Here is a 23,410-nt window from a genome sequence, read left to right as displayed (position 1 = left end):
GCCCATTTAGAAAGCAAATCATTTCTGGAGTGATATCTGGAATACGAGGGAGTGTTTTCCACAATTAGAAATTGCAGCCAATTTTCCAGATGGAGTGTAGGGAAATATTTTGCAACAATAACAGTGAATGATGAGCAAATCAGCATGAGTTTCGCGTGTAGAGGTTATCATTCGAGGGAAAGATTAATACTAACTCTCTCCACTTCTGATCTCTCTGTGAGGATTGGTATGTGTTTCTTCGTCTTACCCTTCCTCAAGTTCACAATCAGCTCTTGCGTCTTACTGATGTTGAGTGCTAGGTTTTGACTGTGACACCACTCCACCAGTTGGCATATCTCACTCCTGTACGCCCTCGCATCACCACCTGAGATTCTACCAACAATGCTTGTATCGTCAGAAAATTTGTAGATGTTGTTTGAGCTATGCCTAGCCACACAGTCATGTGCATACGGAGAATAGTGCAGTGGGCTAAACGCACACCCCTGAGGAGTGCCAGTGTTGATCGTCAGCGAGGAGATATTCTCACCAATCCACAGATTATGGTCTTCCAGTTAGGAAGAGGGCACAGCATCAGGATAGGGGGAAGTCCATTCAAAAGAGTGATGCAGAGAAATTTCTTTAGCCAGAGGGTGGTAATTCGGTGGAATTTGTTGCCTCATGCAGCTGCAGAAGCCACGTTATTGGTTATATTTAAGGCAGAGATTGTTAGATCCTTGACTTGACATGGCATCAATGATTACGGGGAGATGGCTGGGAACTGGGGTTGAGGAGAAGACAAAAAAAGATCAGACATAATTGAATGGCCGAGCAGACTCGATCAGACAGAGGACCTAATTCTGCTGTTATTCTTTTTGGCCATTATGATATTAGATGTAATTATGATATGAAGTACAGAGCAGCAAACATAAATGAGAGGGCATCTCAGAAAAATGAATTATCACTCTGGGGAAAAACGCTAACCAGTGTAATCAGTATGTCCCTCCTGGAAGCCATCCCAGTGATCTGAGCAGACAAGGTGTTGACAAAGAAACATCGAGTGCCCGACTCAGAGTTAGGGACAACTACCCAGAATCAGAGGGAATTACAGGAAAAACTGGTTGACATTAAAAAAAAATCAACAATACATAAAATACAACCAGGGTAGTAAGTGCAGAAAATGCCAAGAGAAACCAGACACAATCCAAGACATTCCAGGATCCTGCAGCAGTTTAACTCAATCTTAGCAAATAACATTCAACAAAATCTTGCTTTAAGAGTCTCCATCACTTCATAAAGACACCATAAATTCAAGCCTGATCCAGTTAGATTCAAAATTTTACAAATTATACGTAATCAAAACATTATTTCAGATAGGGCAATCCATAATAACCACCTGGATAAAATATTACAGGATAAACAAGCAGGAACAGCTCCTTCAGTCGATAAAACTATTCCCAACATACACGTTCCTGAACCAGTGGAGCACCTCACCACAGGTATTGCTTGTGTCATCAGTCAGACAAACAAAAGATTTTCTCTGTCAATTAGCTTCCAAATGTTTCCACTCTGTTGCAGCCACGTCCCACTGCTGATTCCCTTCTCCTCGTCATATGTTCTTACCCCGACCATTGTCCAGAGCCCAAAACTCTGCCCTGTGCAGACCTGCCTCTGGTTTCTAACTCTGCTACGTTGCACATCCAACTGATGGTTTCCCATTCTGCTTTCAGTCTTTAGAGGACACTGGTGTTTTCTAAGAACCTTTTAGGAGCAGGAAAATGACCCATAATGTGAAAATCGGCCATGAATAAGGAAATTAACTACCAATGCCATTCTCCATCAGCCCAGAGATTTGAAGGGTGAAGAAGATCTCAGACAGAACTGCAGTCAGCTCGACTTCTTCCGTCTGCAGGAAATTCAAGGGAAACGTCTTCACCTACAGAGAGGTGACTGTTTGGAACTCATCACCACAGAGAGATCGAGAGGGGAACAGGGGAAGATTCAAAAGGACCGTCATGGAACTGAATCATTGGCAGGATCAGCTGGCCTGAGTTAACTCTCTACTGTATACTAGGTGTGTTATAAATTCACTAAGTACTGATGACAAAGTTCAAAACAGAACTGGTTTATTTGTCTCAGATCCAGAATATTAAACTCCAGTCCCATTAAAGGTGAATGTGGAGCAGAAGAAACTCCTCCCATGCCCAGTGACCAGGGTGCAGTACTGGGTGTGGTGAGCAGCAGCAATAATTGCAGAGTTCAGCACTGACAGTCACTCTCAAAATTGCATTCAGCAATGGTGATGGACAAATATCCAGCATGCAGTTTATTGAAAGTTTCTCCCAGTGTGAACCCGGTAGTGTGTCACAAGGTTAGATAACTGAGTGAAACCCTTCCCACATTTACTACAGGCGAACGGCCTCTCGCCAGTGTGAACACTCTGGTGACTCTGTAGTGGGATGATTGAGTGAATCTCTTCCCACAGTCTGAGCAGGTGAATTGCTTCTCCCTGGTGTGAACTCGCTGGTGTCTCTGTAGGTGGCATGACTGAGTGAATCTCTTCCCACAGTCTGAGCAGGTGAACGGCGTCTCCCTAGTGTGAACTCGTTTGTGAATTTGTGGGTCGGATGACCGACTGAATGTCTTCCCACAGACTGAGCAGGTGAACGGCCTCTCCCCAGTGTGAACTGATTGGTGTCTCCGTAGGTCAGATAATAACGTGAAACCTTTCCCACAGACTGGGCAAGTGATCGGCTTCTCCCCAGTGTGAAATCGCTGGTGTCTATTAAGGTCAGGTGGTCCATGGAATCCCTTCCTACAGTCTGAGCAGGTGAACGGTCTCTCCCCCATATGAACTCGGTGATGTACCTGGAGATCAAATGACTGAGAAAATCTCTTCCCACAGTCTGAGCAGGTGAATGGTCTCTCCCCTCTGTGAACTCGCAGGTGTACCAGTAGTCCAGATGACTGAGTGAATCCCTTCCCACAGTCAGAGCAGGTGAATGGCCTCTCCACAGTGTGAACTCGCTGATGTATCTTCAGTTTAGATCAGAAAGTGAATCCCTTCCCACAGACTGAGCAGGTGAATGGGTTCTCTCCAGTGTGAACTCGCTGGTGTCTCTGTAGGTGGGATGACCGAGTGAATGTCTTCTCACAGTCTGAGCAGGTGAACGGTGTCTCCCCAGTGTGAACTCGTTTGTGACTTTGTAGGTCGGATGACTGACTGAATGTCTTCCCACAGACTGAGCAGGTGAAGGGCCTCTCCCCAGTGTGAACTGATTGGTGTCTCCGTAGGTCAGATAATAAAGTGAAACCTTTCCCACAGACTGGGCAAGTGATCGGCTTCTCCCCAGTGTGAAATCGCTGGTGTCTATTAAGGTCAGGTGGTCCATGGAATCCCTTCCCACAGTCAGAACAGGTGAACGGTTTCTCCCCCGTATGAACACGGTGATGTACCTGGAGATCAAATGACCGAGTAAATTTCTTCCCACAGTCTGTGCAGGTGAACGGTCTCTCCCCTGTGTGAACTCGCAGGTGTACCAGTAGTCCAGATGACTGAGTGAATCCCTTCCCACAGTCAGAGCAGGTGAATGGCCTCTCCACAGTGTGAACTCGCTGATGTATCTTCAGTTTAGATCAGAAAGTGAATCCCTTCCCACAGTCTGAGCAAGTGAACGGCCGCTCCCCGGTGTGAATTTGCTGATGAGCCATTAGGTCAGATGATCGAGTGAATCCTTCCCCACAAATTCAGCAGATGACCAGCCTCTGCCCAGTGTGAAATGACTGTAAGTCCACAAGTGGGAAGATCGACTGAATCCCTTCTCACACACAGAACAGGTGAATGGCCTTGTCCCAGTGTGAACTTGCTGATGTACCTTCAATTGAGATGACCAACTGAATCCATTCCCACTGTCTGAGCAGGAGAACATCCTCTCCCCTTTTTTAAATTGGCATGCATGCCAGTCGGTCAGATGACCGAGTGAATCACTGCCCATAATCTGAGCAGCAAGGCGGGTTGAATGAATCCCTTGCTCCACTTCTTAAATATCTGGACAGAGACAGCAAAACTGGTGAGTTGTGTTTGAGATCCCCGTAGACAAATTCCTTCAAATTTCTAACCTGTAAAAAGATTTACAAAAACCATCAATGAATGAAAGACAACATTACATATGAGATCACTTCAGTAGCTCACATGCGACCTGTTACTGTGAGGTTCAACCCAAGTTGGAGAGAGAAATCACCTTTTGACTGGACACAGTGCTGGTATCTGGAATTACCATCAAATTCCCTGATGCTTTTCCTGTCTCTGTAAGAATGGGACATTTCTGCCATCTCCAATCTGTGACCTGGCTCAGTTGACTCTCTCCACTGGTATTATTCCCTGTTCCCACTGAGCTGCATGGGTGCCTGGCCCCACAGTAACTGAAATACTCTCACACAAATAGCCTTTGTTGACGTACAGCTGGGATTTTCTTTTATGTACTGTTAATTTAAAGTGCCACAGTTTTAACACCATGTAAATATCTCCTACTCAGATGTATGGTTGGTCTGCACATCTGTTAAAAGGAATTTGAGTGAATGTTATTATTATTTAAGGTTCTTGTCATAGACATGGAAAAGTACAACACAGAAACAGGCCCTTTGGCCCATCTAGTTTGTGTTGAACTATTTAAACTGTCTATCCCCGTACACCTACCATCCAGGTACCTACACAAACCTCTTAGATATTGAAAATGAGCTCGCATGCAACTGTTGGGCTGTCTGTTCATTCCTCACCTGGATGACAGTCTGCATGAAGAAGTTTCCCCTCATGTCCCCATTAATGTTTCACCTTTCACCCTTAACCCATGGCCTCTGGCTTTAGTCCCACCCCATCTCAGTGGAAAAAGCCAGCTTGAATTTACCCTGTATTTAACCCTCATAATTGTGGTATACCTCCATCAAATCTCCCCTTAATCTTCTACATTCCAAGGAATAAAGTACTGACCTGTTCAGTCTCTCCTTGTAACCCAAGTGCTCCAGACCTGCCAACATCCTTGTGAATTTTCTCTGAACTCTCGGAACCTCTTTTACATCTTTCATGTAGGCAGGTGACCAAAACCGCACACAATACTCCAAACTAGGCCTCACCAATATCTTGTACAAAGTCAACATAACGTCCATCTCCTGTACTCAGTACTTCGGGTTATGAAGGCCAATGTGACGAAATCTTTCATTCCGTCCCTATCGAACTGTGACACCACTTTCAGTGAGATGTAGACCTGTATTCCCAAATCCCTTTCTTCTACAACACTCCTCAGTGCCTGACCAGTTACTGTGTAAGACCCACCCTGGTAGGTCCTACCAAAGTGCAACAACTCACACTTGTCTGCATTAAATTCCATTTTCCATTTCTCAAACCATCTTTCCACCTGGTCCATTTGCACTGCCAGCCATGATAGTCTTCCTCGCAGTCCGCTGAATCCCCAGTCTTGGCTTCAACCACCAATTTGCTGATCCATTTAAACACACTATCATCCAGATTACTGATATAGATGACAAACAACAACAGATCCATAACTGATCCCTCTGGCACACCACTAGTCACAGCCTCCAGTCAGAGAGGCAACCATCAGCTACCACATTCTGGCTTCTCCCAAGGACAGGGTCTCATCCAATTTAATATCTCATCTTGAATGCTGCATGTCTGAAACTTCTTGACCAACCTCCAATGTGAGACTTTGTCAAGTGCCTTGCTAAAGTCCATGCAGACAACATCTAGTGCCTTGCCTTCATCCACTTTCCTGATAACTTCCTCAGGAAACTCTATTATTGGATAGGCATGACCTACCATGCACAAACACATGCTCTCTATCCTTCATAAGTCCACATCTATCCAAATACTTATCTATCCGGTTCCTGCACATACGTTAGAATAACTTTCCCCTTACTGATGTCAAGCTCACCAAGATACAATTTCCTAGTTTATTTTCAGAGCCTTTCTTGAACAGTGGTACAATATTGGCCGTCCTACAATTCTCCACTGCCTCACCGGATACTAAGGACGATAATTGTTTGGGCCCCAACAATTTCTGCACTTATCTTCCGCAGATTCCTGGGGAACAACTTGTCCGGCCCTGGGGATTTACCCATGGTAATTTGCCTTAAGACAGCAAACAGCTCCACCTCTGTAATCTGTACAGGGTCCATGAAGTTGATGTTGATTTGCCTCACTTCTACAGACTCTGTGTCCATCTCCTGAGTAAATACAAATGCAGAAAAAATCTCCCCCATTTATTTTGTCTCCTCATATGGATTACCATTCTGATCCTGCAGAGGATTAATATTTTTTCCTTGCAATCTTTTTGCTCTTAACATACCTACAGAATCCCTGAGGATTCTCCTTCACCTTGTCTGATGGGGCAACCTCATGCCTTCTTTTATTTCTTTCACAAGTGTTCACTTGAATTTCCTGTACTTCATAAGTACCCCATTTGTTCCTATCCGCCTGTACCTGGTATGCACCTCCTTTTTATTGATCTGGGAGATGGAAGCCAAAGGGGTGATAGAGCTGCGTGGTGGGAGGTGGGGCATGGGGGGGTAAACTAAAATTGCAGGGGGAATAACAGAACAGATAGTGGTGGGGTAGTGCAGACAGGTGTTGTTCAGACCTCAGACAAGGTCAGGAATGAAAAACGTTGAGCATGATGCAGTGAATATGCTCAGCCCTGTATATTTCAATACAAGGAACACCGTAGGAAAGGTGGATGTGTTCAGGACATGGATCAACAGCTGGAATTATGAGACTAGGATCTGGCAACTGTGGACTGGGACAGGCTGCTTTATGGCAAAGGTGTGCTTGGTAATTGAGAGGCCTTCAAAGTGAAATTTTGAAAGTACAAAGCGGGTATGTGCTTCTTAGAATAAAAGGTACAGATAGAAACTGTAGGGAACCTTGGATTTCAAGAAATATTGAGACCCTGGTGAAGCACAAAATGGAGTTATATAACAGGGATAGGAAGGTAGGTTCTTATGGAGTATAAGCAATGCAAGAGAACAAATAAGATATAAATCAGGATGGCTAAAAGAAGGAATGAGTTTGCTGTTGCAAAAAAGATGAAGGATAATTCTCAGGGATTCCAGAGACAGATTAAGAGCAAAAGGATTGCAAGGAACAAAGTTGATCCTCTGGAAGACCGGAATGGCAATCCACGTGTGGAACCAAAGCAGATGGGGAGATGTTAAATATTTTTTCATCCCTATTTACTCAGGAGATGGACACAGGGTCTATGGGAGTGTGGAAAAGGACATGACGTGGTGCTCCCTTGGACCCTACAGGAGGCAAGTGCAGAAGTTGTCGGGCCCCTAGCAGAGATAACCAAATCATCCTTAGTGAACGGGGGTGGGCGGTTATCAGAGGATTGTAGGATAGCCAAAGTTATTTCACTGTTCAACATAAAACATTGAAATCCCCTGCATTTTCCAGGCCATTCAGCCCACAATGTTGTGCCAACCATGCAACTTACTCTAGAAACTGCCGAGAGTTTCCCTAGCACATAGTCCTCTATTTTCTAAGCCCCATGTACCTGTCTAAGAGGCTGATAAAAGACCCTATTGTATCTGCCTCAACCACCGTTGCTGGCAGTGCATTCCACCCACCCACCACTCTCTATGCAAAAACTTACCCCTGACTTTCCCTCTGTATCTATTTCCAAGCACCTTAAAATTATGCCCCCTCCTGTTAGCCATTTCAGCCCTGGGAAACGCCTCTGACTATCCACACAAATAATGCCCCTCATCATCTTATGTACCTAAACAAGGCACTAAGCATAAACAAGGAAACTACACATTGTTTTCAGGATTTGTTGGAAGTATGCAAAATTATGAGGGTACAGATAGGGTCACTGCAAGGAGGTTTTTTCCACTGATGTTGGGTGGGATGAAAACCAGAGGTCAAGTGGGTGTTACTAAGTACTGACCATGCAGGCTGCCCAAACATTTGCTTCTGGCCCTTTTCCTTTTTTGATAGTTTGAAATTGTAAAAGATGGAAATTAAAAAAAAAAAACATCCTTGCTTAAACCATTAAAGAAATTTCTCATCTTTAACTTTATGCCTTTTGGAATTCAGGTCATCTTTTACTCGTTTAGCCATTCACAGTAAAAGAAATTTTGACCAGGGGTGCTCAAACTTCTGCATGCCAGTGTATATATCCTGTTTCTTCCAAATTACTTCCGGAAATTCCAGCCATTGCTGCTCTGTTTTCATCCTTGCCTGTGTTCTTCTCAAATCAATTTTTACCATATATTCTCTCAAGTCTCTCTAACTCTCTTTATTCCACATCTACTCCTCTGATGTCAGGCTGAATTTGATCACATTAAGATCACTTGCCCCTTAGTGTTCTTTGAACGTAAGTGACGTAATAATTTCTGGATCATGACAACACCCAATCCAGAATAACTTATCCCCAAATGGGCTCAACCACGAGCTGTTCTAAAAAAGCATCCTATAGGCATTCTGAGAGTTCCTCCTCTTGAGACCAACACCAACCTAATTTTCCTTATCACTTGCATGACAGCCCTTGTTGTAACATTGCCCTTTTGGCACACATTTTCTATCTCCCATTGTAACTTGTGGACCACATCCTTACTACTGTTTGGAGGTCTCTATACAATTCCCATCAGGGATCTTTTTTTTACGTTTCCAGTTCCTTTATTCTACCCACAGATTCTACACCTTCCAACCCTATGCCAATATTAAATTTGACCAACACAGCCACACAACCCCACTACCAGCTTGTTCTTTCAAGAAACATAATTAACTGTGAAACAAGACGACCTGCAGATGCTAGAAATCTAGAGAACTACATACAAAGTGTTGGAGGAACTCAGCATGTCAGGCAACATCTATGGATGGGAATCAACATTTTGGGCCAAGACAGTTTATCGAGACTCTTGATACCCACGTATCTGGAATATCAACAAGCAAGTAGTGTGAAATAGAGAAAGCCTTTGACAGAATTTAGTTCAAGACTTAAAAATCTTGGCACACAGAGCTCAATAGTTAACAAATACAACAAAGGTAATAAACACTTTCATCAATACCCACACTGACATTTGTTAATAAAAACATCTTGGCCCAATTTCAATCAGTAGAGTTTACAAAGATAAATAAGAACTTTAGAAAAGTCTATTCACACTCAGACACCAGTGAATCTGCAGATGCTGGAAATAACTAAAGGAAAAAATGCTGGCAGAACTCAGCAGGCCAGACAGCATCTATGGGAGGAGGTAGTGACAATGATTCAGGCTGAACCCCTTCATCAGGAGTGACACATTTATGTTAACACTACCTTGGACACAAGGAGGAAGAAGAAAAGCACGCTTGAAAAAAATCAGTCAACAGTCAGATAAAACTTCTAAGTATATGCTTTCATCAAAAATGAACAGGATTTAGCACTCCATGTGTGTATATGCAATCATGATAAGAAATACAGACCAGAAAACTTCAATGAGAGGCCAAATCAAAAAAATAAATCATCACTCTGGAAGAAAACATTAAACAGTGGAATGAGTATGACCCTCCATGGGAGACATCTCAACGATCTGAGCAGATGAGATGGTGACAAGGAAGCACCATGCACCTGACTGAGAGTTGGAGACCTCTTCACAGAAACCAAAGGGTTTCTTGCAGAAATACAGGGCAAGGTGGTTAACAAAAGGAAAAAAAAACAAAAAATACATGACAAACAAACAAGGCAGTAAGTGCAGAAAATGCCAAGAGAAACCAGACACAATCCAACACATTCCAGGATCCAGCAGCAGTTTAACTCAATCTGATTACCTACAAAGGTACAATCAAGTGGCAAATATCATTCATCAAAACCTTGCTTTAAAATACAAACTCATCAATGCCCACCATAACTTTATAAAGACACAATGAATTCAATCCTGACCCAGTTTTAGAGTCAAGATCTTACAAATGTTTGTACAAATTATATGATAATCAATACATTATTTCAGAGAGGATAATACATGATAACTATCTGGATATAATATTACTGGATAAACAAGCAGGAACAAGTCACTCAATGGATAAAACCATTCCCAAAACACATGTACCTCAACCGGTGGAGAACCTCACCACAGGCATTGTTTGTGTCATCAGTCAATCGACTGATTGTCTCTGTCAATCAGCTTCCAAATGTTGCTACTTTGACATTTGTTGCCACACCCCACTGCTGATTCCCTTCTCATCATCATAAGTTCTTATCCCGACCATCGTCCAGAGCCCCAAATTCTGCCCTGTGCAGACCCACCTCTGGTATCTGACCCTGCTCAGTTAAACATCCAACTGATGGTTTCCCATTCTGTTTTCGGCCTTTAGAGGACAGTGATGTTCTCTAAAAACACTTTAGCAGCAGGGAAAATGACCCATAATGTGGAAATTAGTCGTGATTATGGAGATTAACAACTGATGTCATTCTTCCTCAGCCCAGAGATTTGAGGGGTGAAGAACATCTCAGACAGAACTGTAATCAGCTCGACTTCTTCAGTCTGCAGAAAATTCAAGGGAAACGTTTTCACCCACAGATGATGACTGTTTGGAACCCATCACCAGAGGGAGAGTGAGAGATGAGCAACAGGGGGGCGGGATTTAAATAGACTGTCATGGAAATGAATAACTGGCAGGGTCCAGTTGGCCTGAGTTGACTCTCTACTGTACACTAGGCGTGTTATAAGTGCACTAAGTACCAGAGACAGAGTTTAAAATAGAACTGATTTATTTGTCTCAGATCCAGTTCCATTAAAGGTGACTAGGCAACAGAAGAAACTCCTCCCATGCCCGGTGACCAGGGTGCAGAACTGTGTGTGGTGAATAGCAGCAATAATTGCAGAGTTCAGCACCGACAGTCACTCTCGAAATTGCATTCTGCAACAGTGATGGACAAATATCCAGCATGCAGCTTATTGAAACTTTCTCCCCAGTGTGAACCCAGTACTGTGTCACAAGGTTAGATTACTGAGTGAATCCCTTCTCACATTCACAGCAGGTAAACTGCCTCTCCCCAGTGTGAACCCAATGATACACATTTGATGGAGATGGCTGAGAAAACAGTTCCCAATGTCTCAGCAGGTGATCGGCCTTTACCCGAAGAGAACTTGCTAGTGTCTTTGTAGATTGGGTGACTGAGTGAATCCCTTCCCACGTTCTGAGCAGGTGAATGGTCTCTACCCACTGTGAACTCGCTGGTGTGCCAGCAGAAGAGATGACTGAGTGAATCCCTTCCCACATTCACAGCAGATGAACGGCGTCTCCCCAGTGTGAACTCGCTGATGTGCTAATAGTGAGGATGACCGAGTGAATCCCTTCCCAAATTCACAGCAGGTGAACGGCTTCACCCCAGTGTGAACTCGCTAGTGTCTATGAAGGTTGGATGATTGATGGAACCCCTTCCCACATTCACAGCAGGTGAATGGTCTCTCCCCAGTGTGAACTCGCTGGTGTATCTGTAGATCAGATAACCGAGCGAATCCCTTCCCACATTCACAGCAGGTGAACGGCTTCTCCCCAGTGTGAACTGACTGGTGTCTCTGTAGGTTGGATGACTGAGTGAATCCCTTCCCACATTCTGAGCAGGTGAACGGCCACACCCCACTGTTCACTGACTGGTGTGCCAATAGTGAGGATGACCGACTGAATCTCTTCCCACAGTCTGAGCAGGTGAACTGCTTCACCCCAGTGTGAAATTGCTGGTGTCTATGAAAGTTGGATGATTTATGGAATCCCTTCCCACAGACTGAGCAGGTAAACGGCCTCTCGCCAGTGTGAACTCAGTGGTGTATCTGTAGATCAGATGACCGAGCGAATCCCTTCCCACATTCACAGCAGGTGAATGGCCTCTCCCCGGTGTGAACTCGCCCGTGTGTCAGCAGATCAGATGACCGAGTGAATCCCTTCCCACAGTCTGAGCAGGTGAATGACCACTCCCCACTGTGAACTGACTGGTGTGCCAGTAATTTGCATAACTGTGTGAATCCCTTCCCACATTCTGAGCAGGTGAAAGGCTTCTCCCCAGTGTGAACTTGCTGGTGTCTCTGTAGGTGTGATGACTGTGTGAATCTCTTCCCACAGACTGAGCAGGTGAAATCCCTCTCTGCAGTGTGAACTAACCGATGTAGCAGTAGGAGAGATGACCGAGTGAATCCCTTTCCGCAGTCTGAGCAGGTGAATGGCCTCTCCCCAGTATGAACTCGTTGATGTACCTTCAACTTAGATGATTCAGTGAATCCCTTCCCACAGTCCGAGCAGGTGAATGGCCTCTCCCCAGTGTGAACTCGTTGATGTACCTTCAACTTAGATGATTCAGTGAATCTCTTCCCGTAGTCCAAGCAGGTGAACGGCCGCTCCCTGGTGTGAACTCGCTGATGAGCCATTAGGTCGGATGACCGAGAGAATCCTTCCCCACAAATTCAGCAGAGGACCAGCCTCTGCCCAGTGTGAACTGACTGGTGTGTCCACAGGTGGGATGACCGATTGAATCCCTTCTCACCCACAGAACAGGTGAATGGCCTTGTCCCAGTGTGAATTTGCTGATGTACCTTCAGTTGTGATGACCAACTGAATCCATTCCCACTGTCCGAGCAGGTGAATGGCCTCTCCCCCGTGTAAAATAACAGGCGTGCCAGTAGGTTAGATGACTGAGTGAATCCCTCCCCACTGTCTGAGCAGGAAGGATTGTTGATTGAATCCCTTTTTGCACTTCTTAAATATCTAGACAAAACTGGTGTGTTGTGTTTGAATTTCCATTAACAAATTCCTTGTCATTTTTAACCTGTAAAAAAGATTTACAAAATCCATCAATGGGTGAAGAACATTTCAGATGAGATCACTTTAGCTGCCAAGGTGTGATCTGATAATCACACTGTTACAGTGAGGTGCAACCCAAGTTGGAGAGAGAAGTCATCTTCTAACTGGACACAGAGCTGGTATCTGGAATGACCATCAAACTCTCTGATGCTCTTCCTGTCTCTATGAGAATGGGGCATTTCTGTCATCTCCAATCTGTGACCTGGCTCAGTTTGACTTTCTCGATTGGTATTATTCCCTGTTCCCACTGAGCTGCATGGGGGCCTGGCCCCACAGTAAATGAAACACTCACACAAATAGCATTGTTAACGTGCAGCTGGGATTTTCTTTTATGTACTGTTAATTTAAAGTACCACAGTTTTAACGCCATGTAAATATCTCCTACTCAGATGCATAGTTGCTCTGCACAGCTGTTAAAATAGTAATATTTGCTCTAATTCCTTACTTCAGGTTCTTGTCACAGTCATAGAAAAGTACAACACGGAAACAGACTTCTTGGCCCATCCAGTTTGTGTTGAACTATTTATACTGTCTACTCCCATACACCTACCATCCAGGTACCTATACAAACCTCTTAAATGTTTACATCGAGCTTGCATGCACCAGTTGGGTTGTTGGCTCATTCCACACCTAAATGACCGTCTGTGTGAAGAAGTTTCTCCTCATGTTCCCCTTAATGTTTGACCTTTCACCCTTAACCTATGGCCTCCAGTTGTAGTCCCACCCCATCTCAGTGGTAAAAGCCAGCTTGTATTTACCCTATCTATACCCCTCATAATTTTGGTATACTTTTTATCAAATCTCCCCTCAATCTTCTCCATTTCAAGGAATAAAGTTCAGACCTGTTCAATCGCTCCTTATGGCCCAAGTTCTCCAGACCTGACAACAGCCTTCTGAATTTTCTCTGAACTCTTTCTACCACTTTTACACCCTCCTGTAGATTGGTGACCACAACTGCACACAACACTCCAAATTAGGCCTCACCAATATCAACATAACATCCATCTACTGTACTCTGTACTTTGGTTTATGAAGGCCAATGTGGCAAATCTTTCTTTCTATTCTCATTGAACTGTGACACCATTTTCAGTGAATTATGGACCTGTATTCCCAAATCATTTTCGTCTGGAGCACTCCTCAGAGCCCGACCAGTCACTGTGTAAGACATAGGTCCTACCAAATACAACACTTCCCTCTTGTCTCCAATAAATTCCATTTTCCGTTTCGCAACCCATTTTTCCAGCTAGTCCAGATCACACGGCAAGCCATGACAGTCTTCCTCGCTGTCCACTACACCTCCAGACTTGGTGTCATCCATAAATTTGCTGATTCAGTTAACCATGTTATCATCCAGATTACTGATATAGATGACAAACAACAACAGATCCAGCACTGATCCTTGTGGCAATCACTAGTCACAGGCCTCTGGTCAGACAGGCAACCATCTGCAACCACACTCTGGCTTCTCCCAAAGACAGTGTCTCATCCAGTTTACTGTCTCATCTTGAATGCTGAGTAACTGAACCTTTCTGACCCACCCCCATGTGCGACTTTGTCAAGTGCCTTGCTGAAGTCCATGTAGACAACATCCATTGCCTTGTCTTCATCCACTTTCCTGATAAGTTCCTCGGGAGATTCTATAAGACTGGTTAGACATGAGCTACCATGCACAACCCCATGCTGCCTATACTTAATCAGTCCACATCTATCCAAATACTTCTACATCTGGTTCCTGCGCATGCGTTCCAATAACTTTCCCACCACTGATGACAAGCTCACCAATGTACAATTTTCTTGTTTAATTTTAGAGCCTTTCTTGAACAGCGGAACAACTTTCATTGTCCTCCAATCCTCCAGTACCTCACCTGTCACTGATGATGATTTAAATATCTGTGCTTTGGGCCCGACAATTTCTGCACATCCTCCACGGAGTCCCAGGGAACAACTTGTCAGACCCTGGGGATTTAGCCATGCTAATTTGCCTTCGGACAACAAACATCTCCACCTCTGTAATCTGTACTGGGTCCATGAAGTTCATGCTGCTTTGCCTCACTTCTATACTCTGTGACCATCTCCTGAGTAAATATGGATGCAAAAAAAAATTTTTAAATCTCCCCCATATATTTTGTCTCCTCATATAGATTACCATTCTGATCTTCTATAGCATTATTTTTTTTTTTTTGCTTGCAATCTTTTTGCTCTCAACATATCTGCAGAATCCCTGAGGATTCCCCTTCAAGTTCTCTGATGGGTCAACCTCATGCCTTCTTTTATTTCTTTCATAAGTGTTCAGTTGAATTTCCTGTACTTCATACCCCATTTGTTCCTATCTGCCTGAACCTGGTATGCACCTCCTTTTTATTGATCTGGGAGAGGAAAGCCAGAGGTGATAGTGCTGCATCGTGGGAGGTGGGGGTAAGGGGAGTGTTTAAACTAAAGTTGCAGGGGAAATGGGAGCCTGAATAACAGAACAGATAGTGGAGGGGTTGTGGATACAGATGTTGTTGAGACCTCAGACAAAGGCAGGAATGAAAAACGTTGAGCATGGTGCAGTGGGAATATGCTGAACACTATATATTTCAATACAAGGAGCATCGTAGGAAAGGCTGATGTGTTCAGGGATGGATCAACACCTCAAATTCTGACACCAGTATCTGGCACCTGTGGACTGGGACAGGCTGCTTTATGGCAAAGGTGTGCTTGGTCAGTGGGAGGCCTTCAAAGTGAAATTTTGAAAGTACAAAGCGGGTATGTGCTTCTTAGAATAAATGGTACAGATAGAAACTGTAGAGAACCTTGGATTTCAAGAAATATTGAGACCCTGGTGAAGCACAAAACGGAGTTATATAACAGGGATAGGCAGGTAGTTTCTTATGGAGTATAAGCAAAGCAAGAGAACAAATAAGAAATAAATCAGGATGGCTAAAAGAAGGCAAGAGGTTGCCATTGCAGAAAAAATGAAGGATAATCCTCAGGTATTCCTGAGATAGATTAAGAGCAAAAGGATTGCAAGGCACAAAGTTGATCCTCTGGAAGACCGGAATGGCAATCCACGTGTGGAACCAAAGCAGATGGAGAGATGTTAAATACTTTTTCATCCCTATTTACTCAGGAGATGGACACAGGGTCTATGGGAGCGTGGAAAAGGACATGACATGGCGCCCCCTCGGACCCTACAGGAGGCAAGTGCAGAAGTTGTCGGGCCCCTGGCAGAGATAACCAAATCATCCTTTGTGAACGGGAGGTGGTTATTAGAGGACTGTAGGATAGCCAAAGTTATTTCACTGTTCAGCATAAAACATTGAAATCCACAGCATATTCCAAGCCATTCAGCCCACAATGTTGTGCCAACCACGGAATTTGCTCTAGAAACTGCCTAGAGTTTCCCTAGCGCATAGCCCTCTATTTTTCTATGCTCCATGTACCTGTCTAAGAAGATGTTAAAAGGCCCTACTGTATCTGCCTCGACCACCGCTACTGGCAGTGCATTCCACACACCCACCATTCTCTGTATAAAGACTTACCCATGACTTTCCCACGGTATCTATTTCCAAGCGCCTTAAAACTATGCCCCCTCCCGTTAGCCATTTCAGCCCTGGGAAAAGCCTCCGACTATCCACACAATCAAAGCCCCTCACCATCTTATTCACCTAAACAAGGCTCTAAGCATAAACAAACAAACTATACATTGTTTTGAGGATTTGTTGGAAGTATGCAAAATAATGAGGGTACAGATAGGGTAAATGCAAGGAGGTTTTTTCCACTGAGGTTGGGTGGGATGACAACCAGAGGTGATGGGTAAGTGGGGAAGGTGAAAATTTAACGGGAACATGTGGACAACCTCTTCACTGAATCGATTGTGAGAGTGTGGAATGAGATGCCAGCACACTGGTGCATGTGAGCTCGATTTCACCTTTAAGAGAAGTTTGGATAGGAACCTGGATGGTAGGGGTATGGAGGGCTATTGTCCCAGTGCAGGTCATTACATCAGACAGCTTAAATGTTTTCAGCATTGTCTCGATGGGACATATGGTCTGTTTCTGCTCTGAACTTCTCCAGGTTTCTATGACAGAGAAGCTGGACAAAATTGATTTGAAAGGGAAACTGGTAGGAATGTCGATGGAGCAGCAATGGCTGGAGTTTCCGGGAACAATTCGGGAGCTGCATGGTAGATACATCCCAATGAAGCATTAGAATGGCAGGAGGACAGAACAATGGCTGAAATGAGAAGCCAAAGCCAACATAAAAGCCAAAGAGAGGGTAAATAATAGAGCGAAAAATATTGGGAAGCTTTTACAAACTAACAGGTCTGAACAACATCTGTCTGGTGTCAAGAAAACAACCTCTCCCTCAATGTCGCAACAACAAAAGAGCCGGTTGTGGATTACAGAAGGAATGGAGACAGGGTAATCCCCTTTGCTGTTGAGAGGGTGAACAGCTGTAACGACAAAGAAGGGCCCAAAGGATATTGAGAACCCAATTCACCACAACCACAAACTGTTCCTGCTGCTACCATCCAGGAAACAGGACCACAGCAAAGGACCAGCAGGCTCCAGGACATCATCTTCCACCAGGCCGTCAGACTGATTAATTGATTTCTATGTTATATAGACTGTCCTAAGTGCAAACTATTTATATGAATTACAGATTGCACATTTAGATGGAGACGTAAACAAAAGATTTCTACTCCTCATGTATATGAAAGATGTATGTAATAAAATAAAATCAATTCATTTTACCCTTTCCACTATCTGCTCTCTCATTCTGGCTCCCATTCCTCCTACAACTTATTTTAAACACATCATCCCCACCCCCCGACACTAGCTGTAGTAAGCCTTACCACAAGGATATTAGTCCCCTTCTTGTTCTGTTCCCCTAACTAACGAATCCTCTATCAACCCTTTGAATTACCTCTGCCAGGTAATCCACACCCCCCCCCCCCCAAACAGTTTCTAAAGTGGTCTACCTGTTGTTGTGGGGTTGACCACAAGCGTACTCTGTGAGGGCTGTTTAACCTCATTTCCCTTCCTGACTCTCACCCAGTTTCCTGTGTCCTGCACCTTGGGTGTAATACCTCTCTTCATGTTATATTAATCACCTCCTCCAATTTCTGGATGATCCAGAATTCATCCATTTCCGGCTCCAACTCCTTCAGCGCAGGGTTACAAGCTGCAGCTGGATGTGCATCTTGAAGGTGAGGGTGTCAGGGACACTGGAGGTCTCCCCACCTTCCCACCAATGTCCCCTCTAACTTGTAATGACCAGTGTGCACATGAAGCCTGTATTGTGCATTTTTGTTAATCCAGTGTCAACATGTGCACAGTGAATTTCATATAGAGAGGTATTCATTTTAACAGCTAGCAAATCACTGTCGATAACAACTTTGATCTCCTCTGGGTCTAATCAAGTTCAGCTGCACTGTCACACAACCTATGTAACAGGCCTGTAACAGGTAATGAAGGATTTTCTCACCAGAGCTTTTGCACTTTGTCCATATGTGGATTGCTTGCTAAATTACACTTCAAAAAGTAACATTTCCAAGTATCATTCCACTTTTTCCCACTTGTAAATTCTCCAGCAACTTTTGCATCTCCACAATAGACACAGATAATACCAGTTTATGTATTGTACATAAATATTTCCCGGAACCCTCCCCTGGGTGAACTCATTGATGGCAATGCCTATGAATCTGAAGGGAAGGGGAGTAGACTGTCTCCTTGGAGACATCTGGCACATTTGTGATGAAGGGCAAAAAGCTGTTTGATATAATTACCTTCCCAGAGAGAATGAGTCAAAACATATTCTCACGGGTAGAAAAGTTCAGACCAGGAGGAGGTGGAACAAAGCAACACACACAAAATGCCGGAGGAACTCAGCAGGCCGGGCAGCATCTATGGAAAAGAGTCCTAATGCTGAGTTCCTTCGGCATTTTGTGTGTGTTGCTTGGATTTCCAGCATCTGCAGATTTTCTCCTGTTTGGGATTGGAGGTAAAACAAATGTGATTTTCTCAACAGCTGATTTTCTAACTGTGTTGCTAGTTACACTGCCATTTTGGGCAGTACTGCCATTGCAGACCACTCAGATAACAACGAAAGAAGTACTGTACAGAAAACAGCATTGCACTTAGCTAATCACTTTTATCTAGATAATCGATCATCAGCTGGCTGCAGGGATCACATAAGGAGAGGATAAATCAACTAAATTCTATGCACTAAGGTAGAATTTAATATATTTGTGTCTTTGGGAGGCATTTCAGTCAGTGACCAGGATACGTTGTGACATAATCACTGTGGTCAGATTTAAGACTCCAGAAACAAAAAAAAAAAAAACATTATTAACATGGTCAGCGATGTTCGGGGATTAGCCAGTTGTCAGATCAGTTCAGTGGGCTGAGGTCCAACATCAGTGACAGTGATGCTGCCACTCGCATTTTTCTCGGCACGACCTATCACTATTTGATATTTGATTATCGAAATCATTGACAAACAACGTGAGAAGAGGTGGTCCCAACACTGACCTCTAAGGAACACACTTGTCACCGGCAGCCAACCAGAAAAGGCCACTTTTATTCTCACCCGCTGCCTCCGGCCTGTCAGCTATTCTGATATCTGTGCCAGTATTATTGTTGAAACACCGTAGGAAGCAGGCTCATTTGTGGCAGCTTATCAAATGCCTTCTGAAAGTCCAATTAAATGACATCTGCTGCCTCATCTTTTTGATTTCTTTTTAATTCTTCGAAGAACTCTAACAGATTTGTCAGACAAGATTTCCTTTTACATAAACAATTCTGACCTCGGCTTATTTTAACATTAGCTTCCAAGTTCCCTGAATCCTCATCCATAACAATACATCCAATAGTTCCCCAAACAGTAAAGTGAGGCTGTGGCCTGTAATTTCCTTTCTTTTGACTCTCTCTCTGCTTAAAGAATGCAGTGACATTTATATTTTTCCAGTCCTCCGAGACCCTGCCATAACCAAGTTGTTTTTTTTTTCTCTCTAGAGAGACCATGACCACTCTCAGGTCTCAGGAATTTCGTCCATGTTCCATGGGACCTGGATCTTAAGATTCTTGAGTTTGCTTAACACAATTTCATATTGTAACAGCAATGGCACTCACTAATGTTCTCTGTCACTCACGGACATTTTCACTGCTGTTGCCTTCCAAGGTGAAGACCAATGCGAAGTACCCATTAGGTTCATCAGCTATTTATTTGTCCCTCATTGCTATCTTACCAGCATCACTTTCCAGTGGTCGAATAGCAACTTTCATCTCGCTCTTACTCTGTATAAACCTGAAAGTAGTTTTGATATCCCGCTGTGCTTTATTGATCAGTTTGCCCTCATATTTCATCTTTTCCTGTCTTATACGTTTTAGTTGACTGTCTATGGATTTTAAAACCGTCCAAATTATTGAATTCCTATGCTCTTTTTCTACCCATTGTACGCCGCCCCTGACCTTGATTCTATCCGGCAACCATCGGAAGGACGTACGACAAAGCCTCATTCAGTCATTTCAAGCCCCGGTAGTCCTAGGGTACCCATGGCTGACCCAACGAAATCCCAGTATTGACTGGTCTACCAGGAGGATAGCCAAATGGAGCCCGTCCTTCCATACCAACTACTTGCGGTCGGCCCTGTCTCCCAAAGAAGCTACCGTGACCTCACCTATTTTGGAAACCCTTGATTTGCCCACGTCCCCAAAGAGTACCATGATTTTGGACAAGTCTTCAGTAAACAGCAGGTCCTTTCCCTGACCCGCACCGCCCATACGGTTCTGCAATCGAACTTCCACCGGGTCCCCGCTACCCACCAGACGCCTATTTAACTTGTCCCTGCCAGAGAAGCAATCAATGGAAGGTTACTTCAGTGAATCTCTCACGGCGGGCATTATTCGACCCTCATCCTCCCCGGTGGACGCTGGATTCTTCTTTGTGGGGTAGAAGGATGGCTCTCTCTGATCCTGCATCGATTACCGAGGCCTAAGTCATGTCACCATTAAGAACAAGTACCCACTGCCTCTTACATGTACTACGCTAGAGCCACTTCATGAAGCCACCATCTTCTCGAAGTTGGACCTTCGAAACCGCTTCCATTTTGTCCGGATAAGGGAGGGGGACGAGTGGAAGACGGCTTTCAATACCCCTTAAGGCCACTTCGGGTACTTAGCTATGACTTTTGGTCTCAGCAATGCCCCCGCCGTTATTCAATCCTTGATTAACGGTGCAGCAGGGCCCGGGTCCGAAAGGGAGGAACGACGCGACGTTTGGACGTTCTCAGTGACGGACCAGATTGGACGCTGGACAGTACGCTTCGGCTCGCTACTCTGCGACATTACTCGGCGTTGCGTTGAACAGAGGCGGGGTTTGTTCTTGGATCGGTTGTTGCAATATTCTGCTTCCTTTCTGTTGGGGGACTCACTTTACTGAACTTCAGTACTGAATGTTGTCTGGCTAAGTTTGTTTGCAGGATCGATCTCTGCACATCGGTTGTTTGACATTTTCTTAACCGATTCTATTGGCTTTCTTTGTTCTGTGGCTATTTGTAAGGAGACGAATCTAAATGTTGAAAAAGCATACCTTGATAATAAATGCACTTTGAATTTTGAACTGTAAACTGGTACGTCTGCATCGATGGGTCAGCAGTGGAAAGGCTGAGCAGATTCCATTTTTCCGTGGGTCCACAGCTCTGTAGATGAGCTACAGATGAAGAATTGGTGCAATTACGAAAACGTATGAGAAGATGAGTGATGTCCGCTGGACAGTATGCGGGCTGTTACATCCCGTCAGCTGTGGAGGCGCTACTGCAGAAGATCGTAAATAGCCACAACGTGTTGTAAAGTCAGTCAGCTCCATCAATGGCATCAGGCTCGCTCCATATTCAAAAAGCAATGTCTGAGGAAGACGGCACCCGTCATTTAGGGCCCTCAGGATCCAGAACACTTTGCATTGCTGGCATAAATATGGAGGTACCTGGTCACAAGACATGCCCTGAACTTTTCACTAACACATGATCGCATAATGCATACAGCAATACGGCATCGTAGGATTCAGCAGGGTTTTATAGGGTTACAAAATTATCTCACTGCTCTTACACTCATTCCCCCGTCTAATGAAGACCAGCACAGCCTCTGCGTTCTGGGGCCAATCCAATTCTGAATCCGCACAGGTAATAGTCCCTGGAACACATGCATCCTGCCTTCCTGAATGAGCTTAGCGTTGGGGGAACAAACCATTCAAAAATCTATCATACACTCCAGTCCTCGGTTTTATACAATAGGTCTTGCTAATTCCTCGCAGTATTCAATTTTGTTCGTGAAACATGCTCTGCTCTTCTGAAATTCCTTTGGACTGTCTCTAATCAGTCTGTACTTCTGTAAATGAGGAGAACACAATGGAACTTTATTGTACTGGCTGAAGACAACAAAATTGCGTCGCTAACCCAGACCCGGCAAAACAGATATTTGCAATGTCTGAGTTACGGATTCATTAAAACGAGAATAAAACTGTATTTGCATAAACAAATGATTTCGGTAGCACTCAAAGACCATTGGCAAGGCAGGGGGTAGCATTATTCAGCAGACCAACGGCCCTCGGGATGAAGCTATTTCCGTCTAATATCGTGGAGAAGATGTTTCCCTATCTCCAACCAGTTGACAAGAAATTAAACAGACGATGTCAGCGTTCGGATCAGGCTACTCTGTTGCCGGAGACATCGAGAGTTGGATTGTCTCCCAGCCCGGTAGGTGAGCCCCAGTGATGTTCGGAGCCGTCCTAATCAAACAGTTGAGTGTTTTGTAATCTGTCTCTCTGCATTTAGAGTACAAAACTGTTATTTCGTGTGTCCGTATGCGTTCTATCGCACATAAATGTTTACATCCTATTATTTAAGACAGAATAGCTCTCCCTAATCAGCTCATATAGTATAGTAACTGCTTGTTGTTGTTGCTAACGAGGTTTGACTGATGGACCAAGAGAGCTCATCGATGATATTCCTCCGTAAAAACTCGACCCTCTGAACACTCCTCATTACTTCCTATTTGGGGATAGTGGAGCTTGTTCGATACTTCTTCCATTTTTGAAGTGGATTACGATTTCTTTTGTCATCGTAATGGTGTTCGAAGTTTAAGGTTCATTCTCTCTATATGCAGATTTATTAGTCTTTGTGATTAGGCCAATCACGATTGTGTCTTCTGCGACCATGATGACGGAGTCCGCAGCAAGAGCGGGACTGCAGTCATGGGCGAGGAGAGGGAGAGAGTAGAGACGTGGGCTCTGGACACACTACCACGGGGCACAAGTGTTGAAGTTTGGGGTCTGGTGCGCACTTGCTGAATTTCACCTTTTGGGTCTGATTAGTTAGGAAGTCTAAGTTCCAATCTCAGGTTGATGTGTGGAGACTTGTGGAGCTCCTAAACGTATCTCTTGAAATTTTGCCCGTCACTGCAATAAGAGTAATTGGTCTATCATTCCCAGGGTTAATCCTGATACCTTGAATAAAATAATGATATTCGTCAGAAGCTCACAACGTTTAATGTTTCGCACCTATTCCTGTGGCCAGTGGGGACGCACAGATCATAACCAAAGCCG

General features: G+C 44.3%; 1 protein-coding gene across 1 annotated transcript in view; it reads right to left on the bottom strand.

Moving 5' to 3' along the window:
• LOC132389328 (zinc finger protein 239-like) overlaps nucleotides 1-21,862 on the bottom strand; it is a 28,354-nt gene extending 6,492 nt beyond the window's left edge. The window contains exons 1-5 of the mRNA XM_059961847.1: nucleotides 21,858-21,862; nucleotides 20,479-20,656; nucleotides 11,247-11,322; nucleotides 3,304-3,470; nucleotides 2,716-2,955 (exon numbers count right to left, since the gene is read on the bottom strand). Of these exons, the coding sequence (XP_059817830.1) occupies nucleotides 2,716-2,955; nucleotides 3,304-3,470; nucleotides 11,247-11,322; nucleotides 20,479-20,656; nucleotides 21,858-21,862 (666 nt within the window). The remainder of the gene's footprint in view (nucleotides 1-2,715; nucleotides 2,956-3,303; nucleotides 3,471-11,246; nucleotides 11,323-20,478; nucleotides 20,657-21,857) is intronic.
• Nucleotides 21,863-23,410: the final 1,548 nt, after the last annotated feature.

The sequence above is a fragment of the Hypanus sabinus genome, unplaced genomic scaffold, assembly GCF_030144855.1.
Source record: "Hypanus sabinus isolate sHypSab1 unplaced genomic scaffold, sHypSab1.hap1 scaffold_532, whole genome shotgun sequence".
NCBI classification, from domain to species: Eukaryota; Metazoa; Chordata; class Chondrichthyes; order Myliobatiformes; family Dasyatidae; genus Hypanus; species Hypanus sabinus.
The sequence above is the reverse complement of the archived record's forward strand: the minus strand, read 5'-3'. Positions and strand labels throughout refer to the sequence as shown.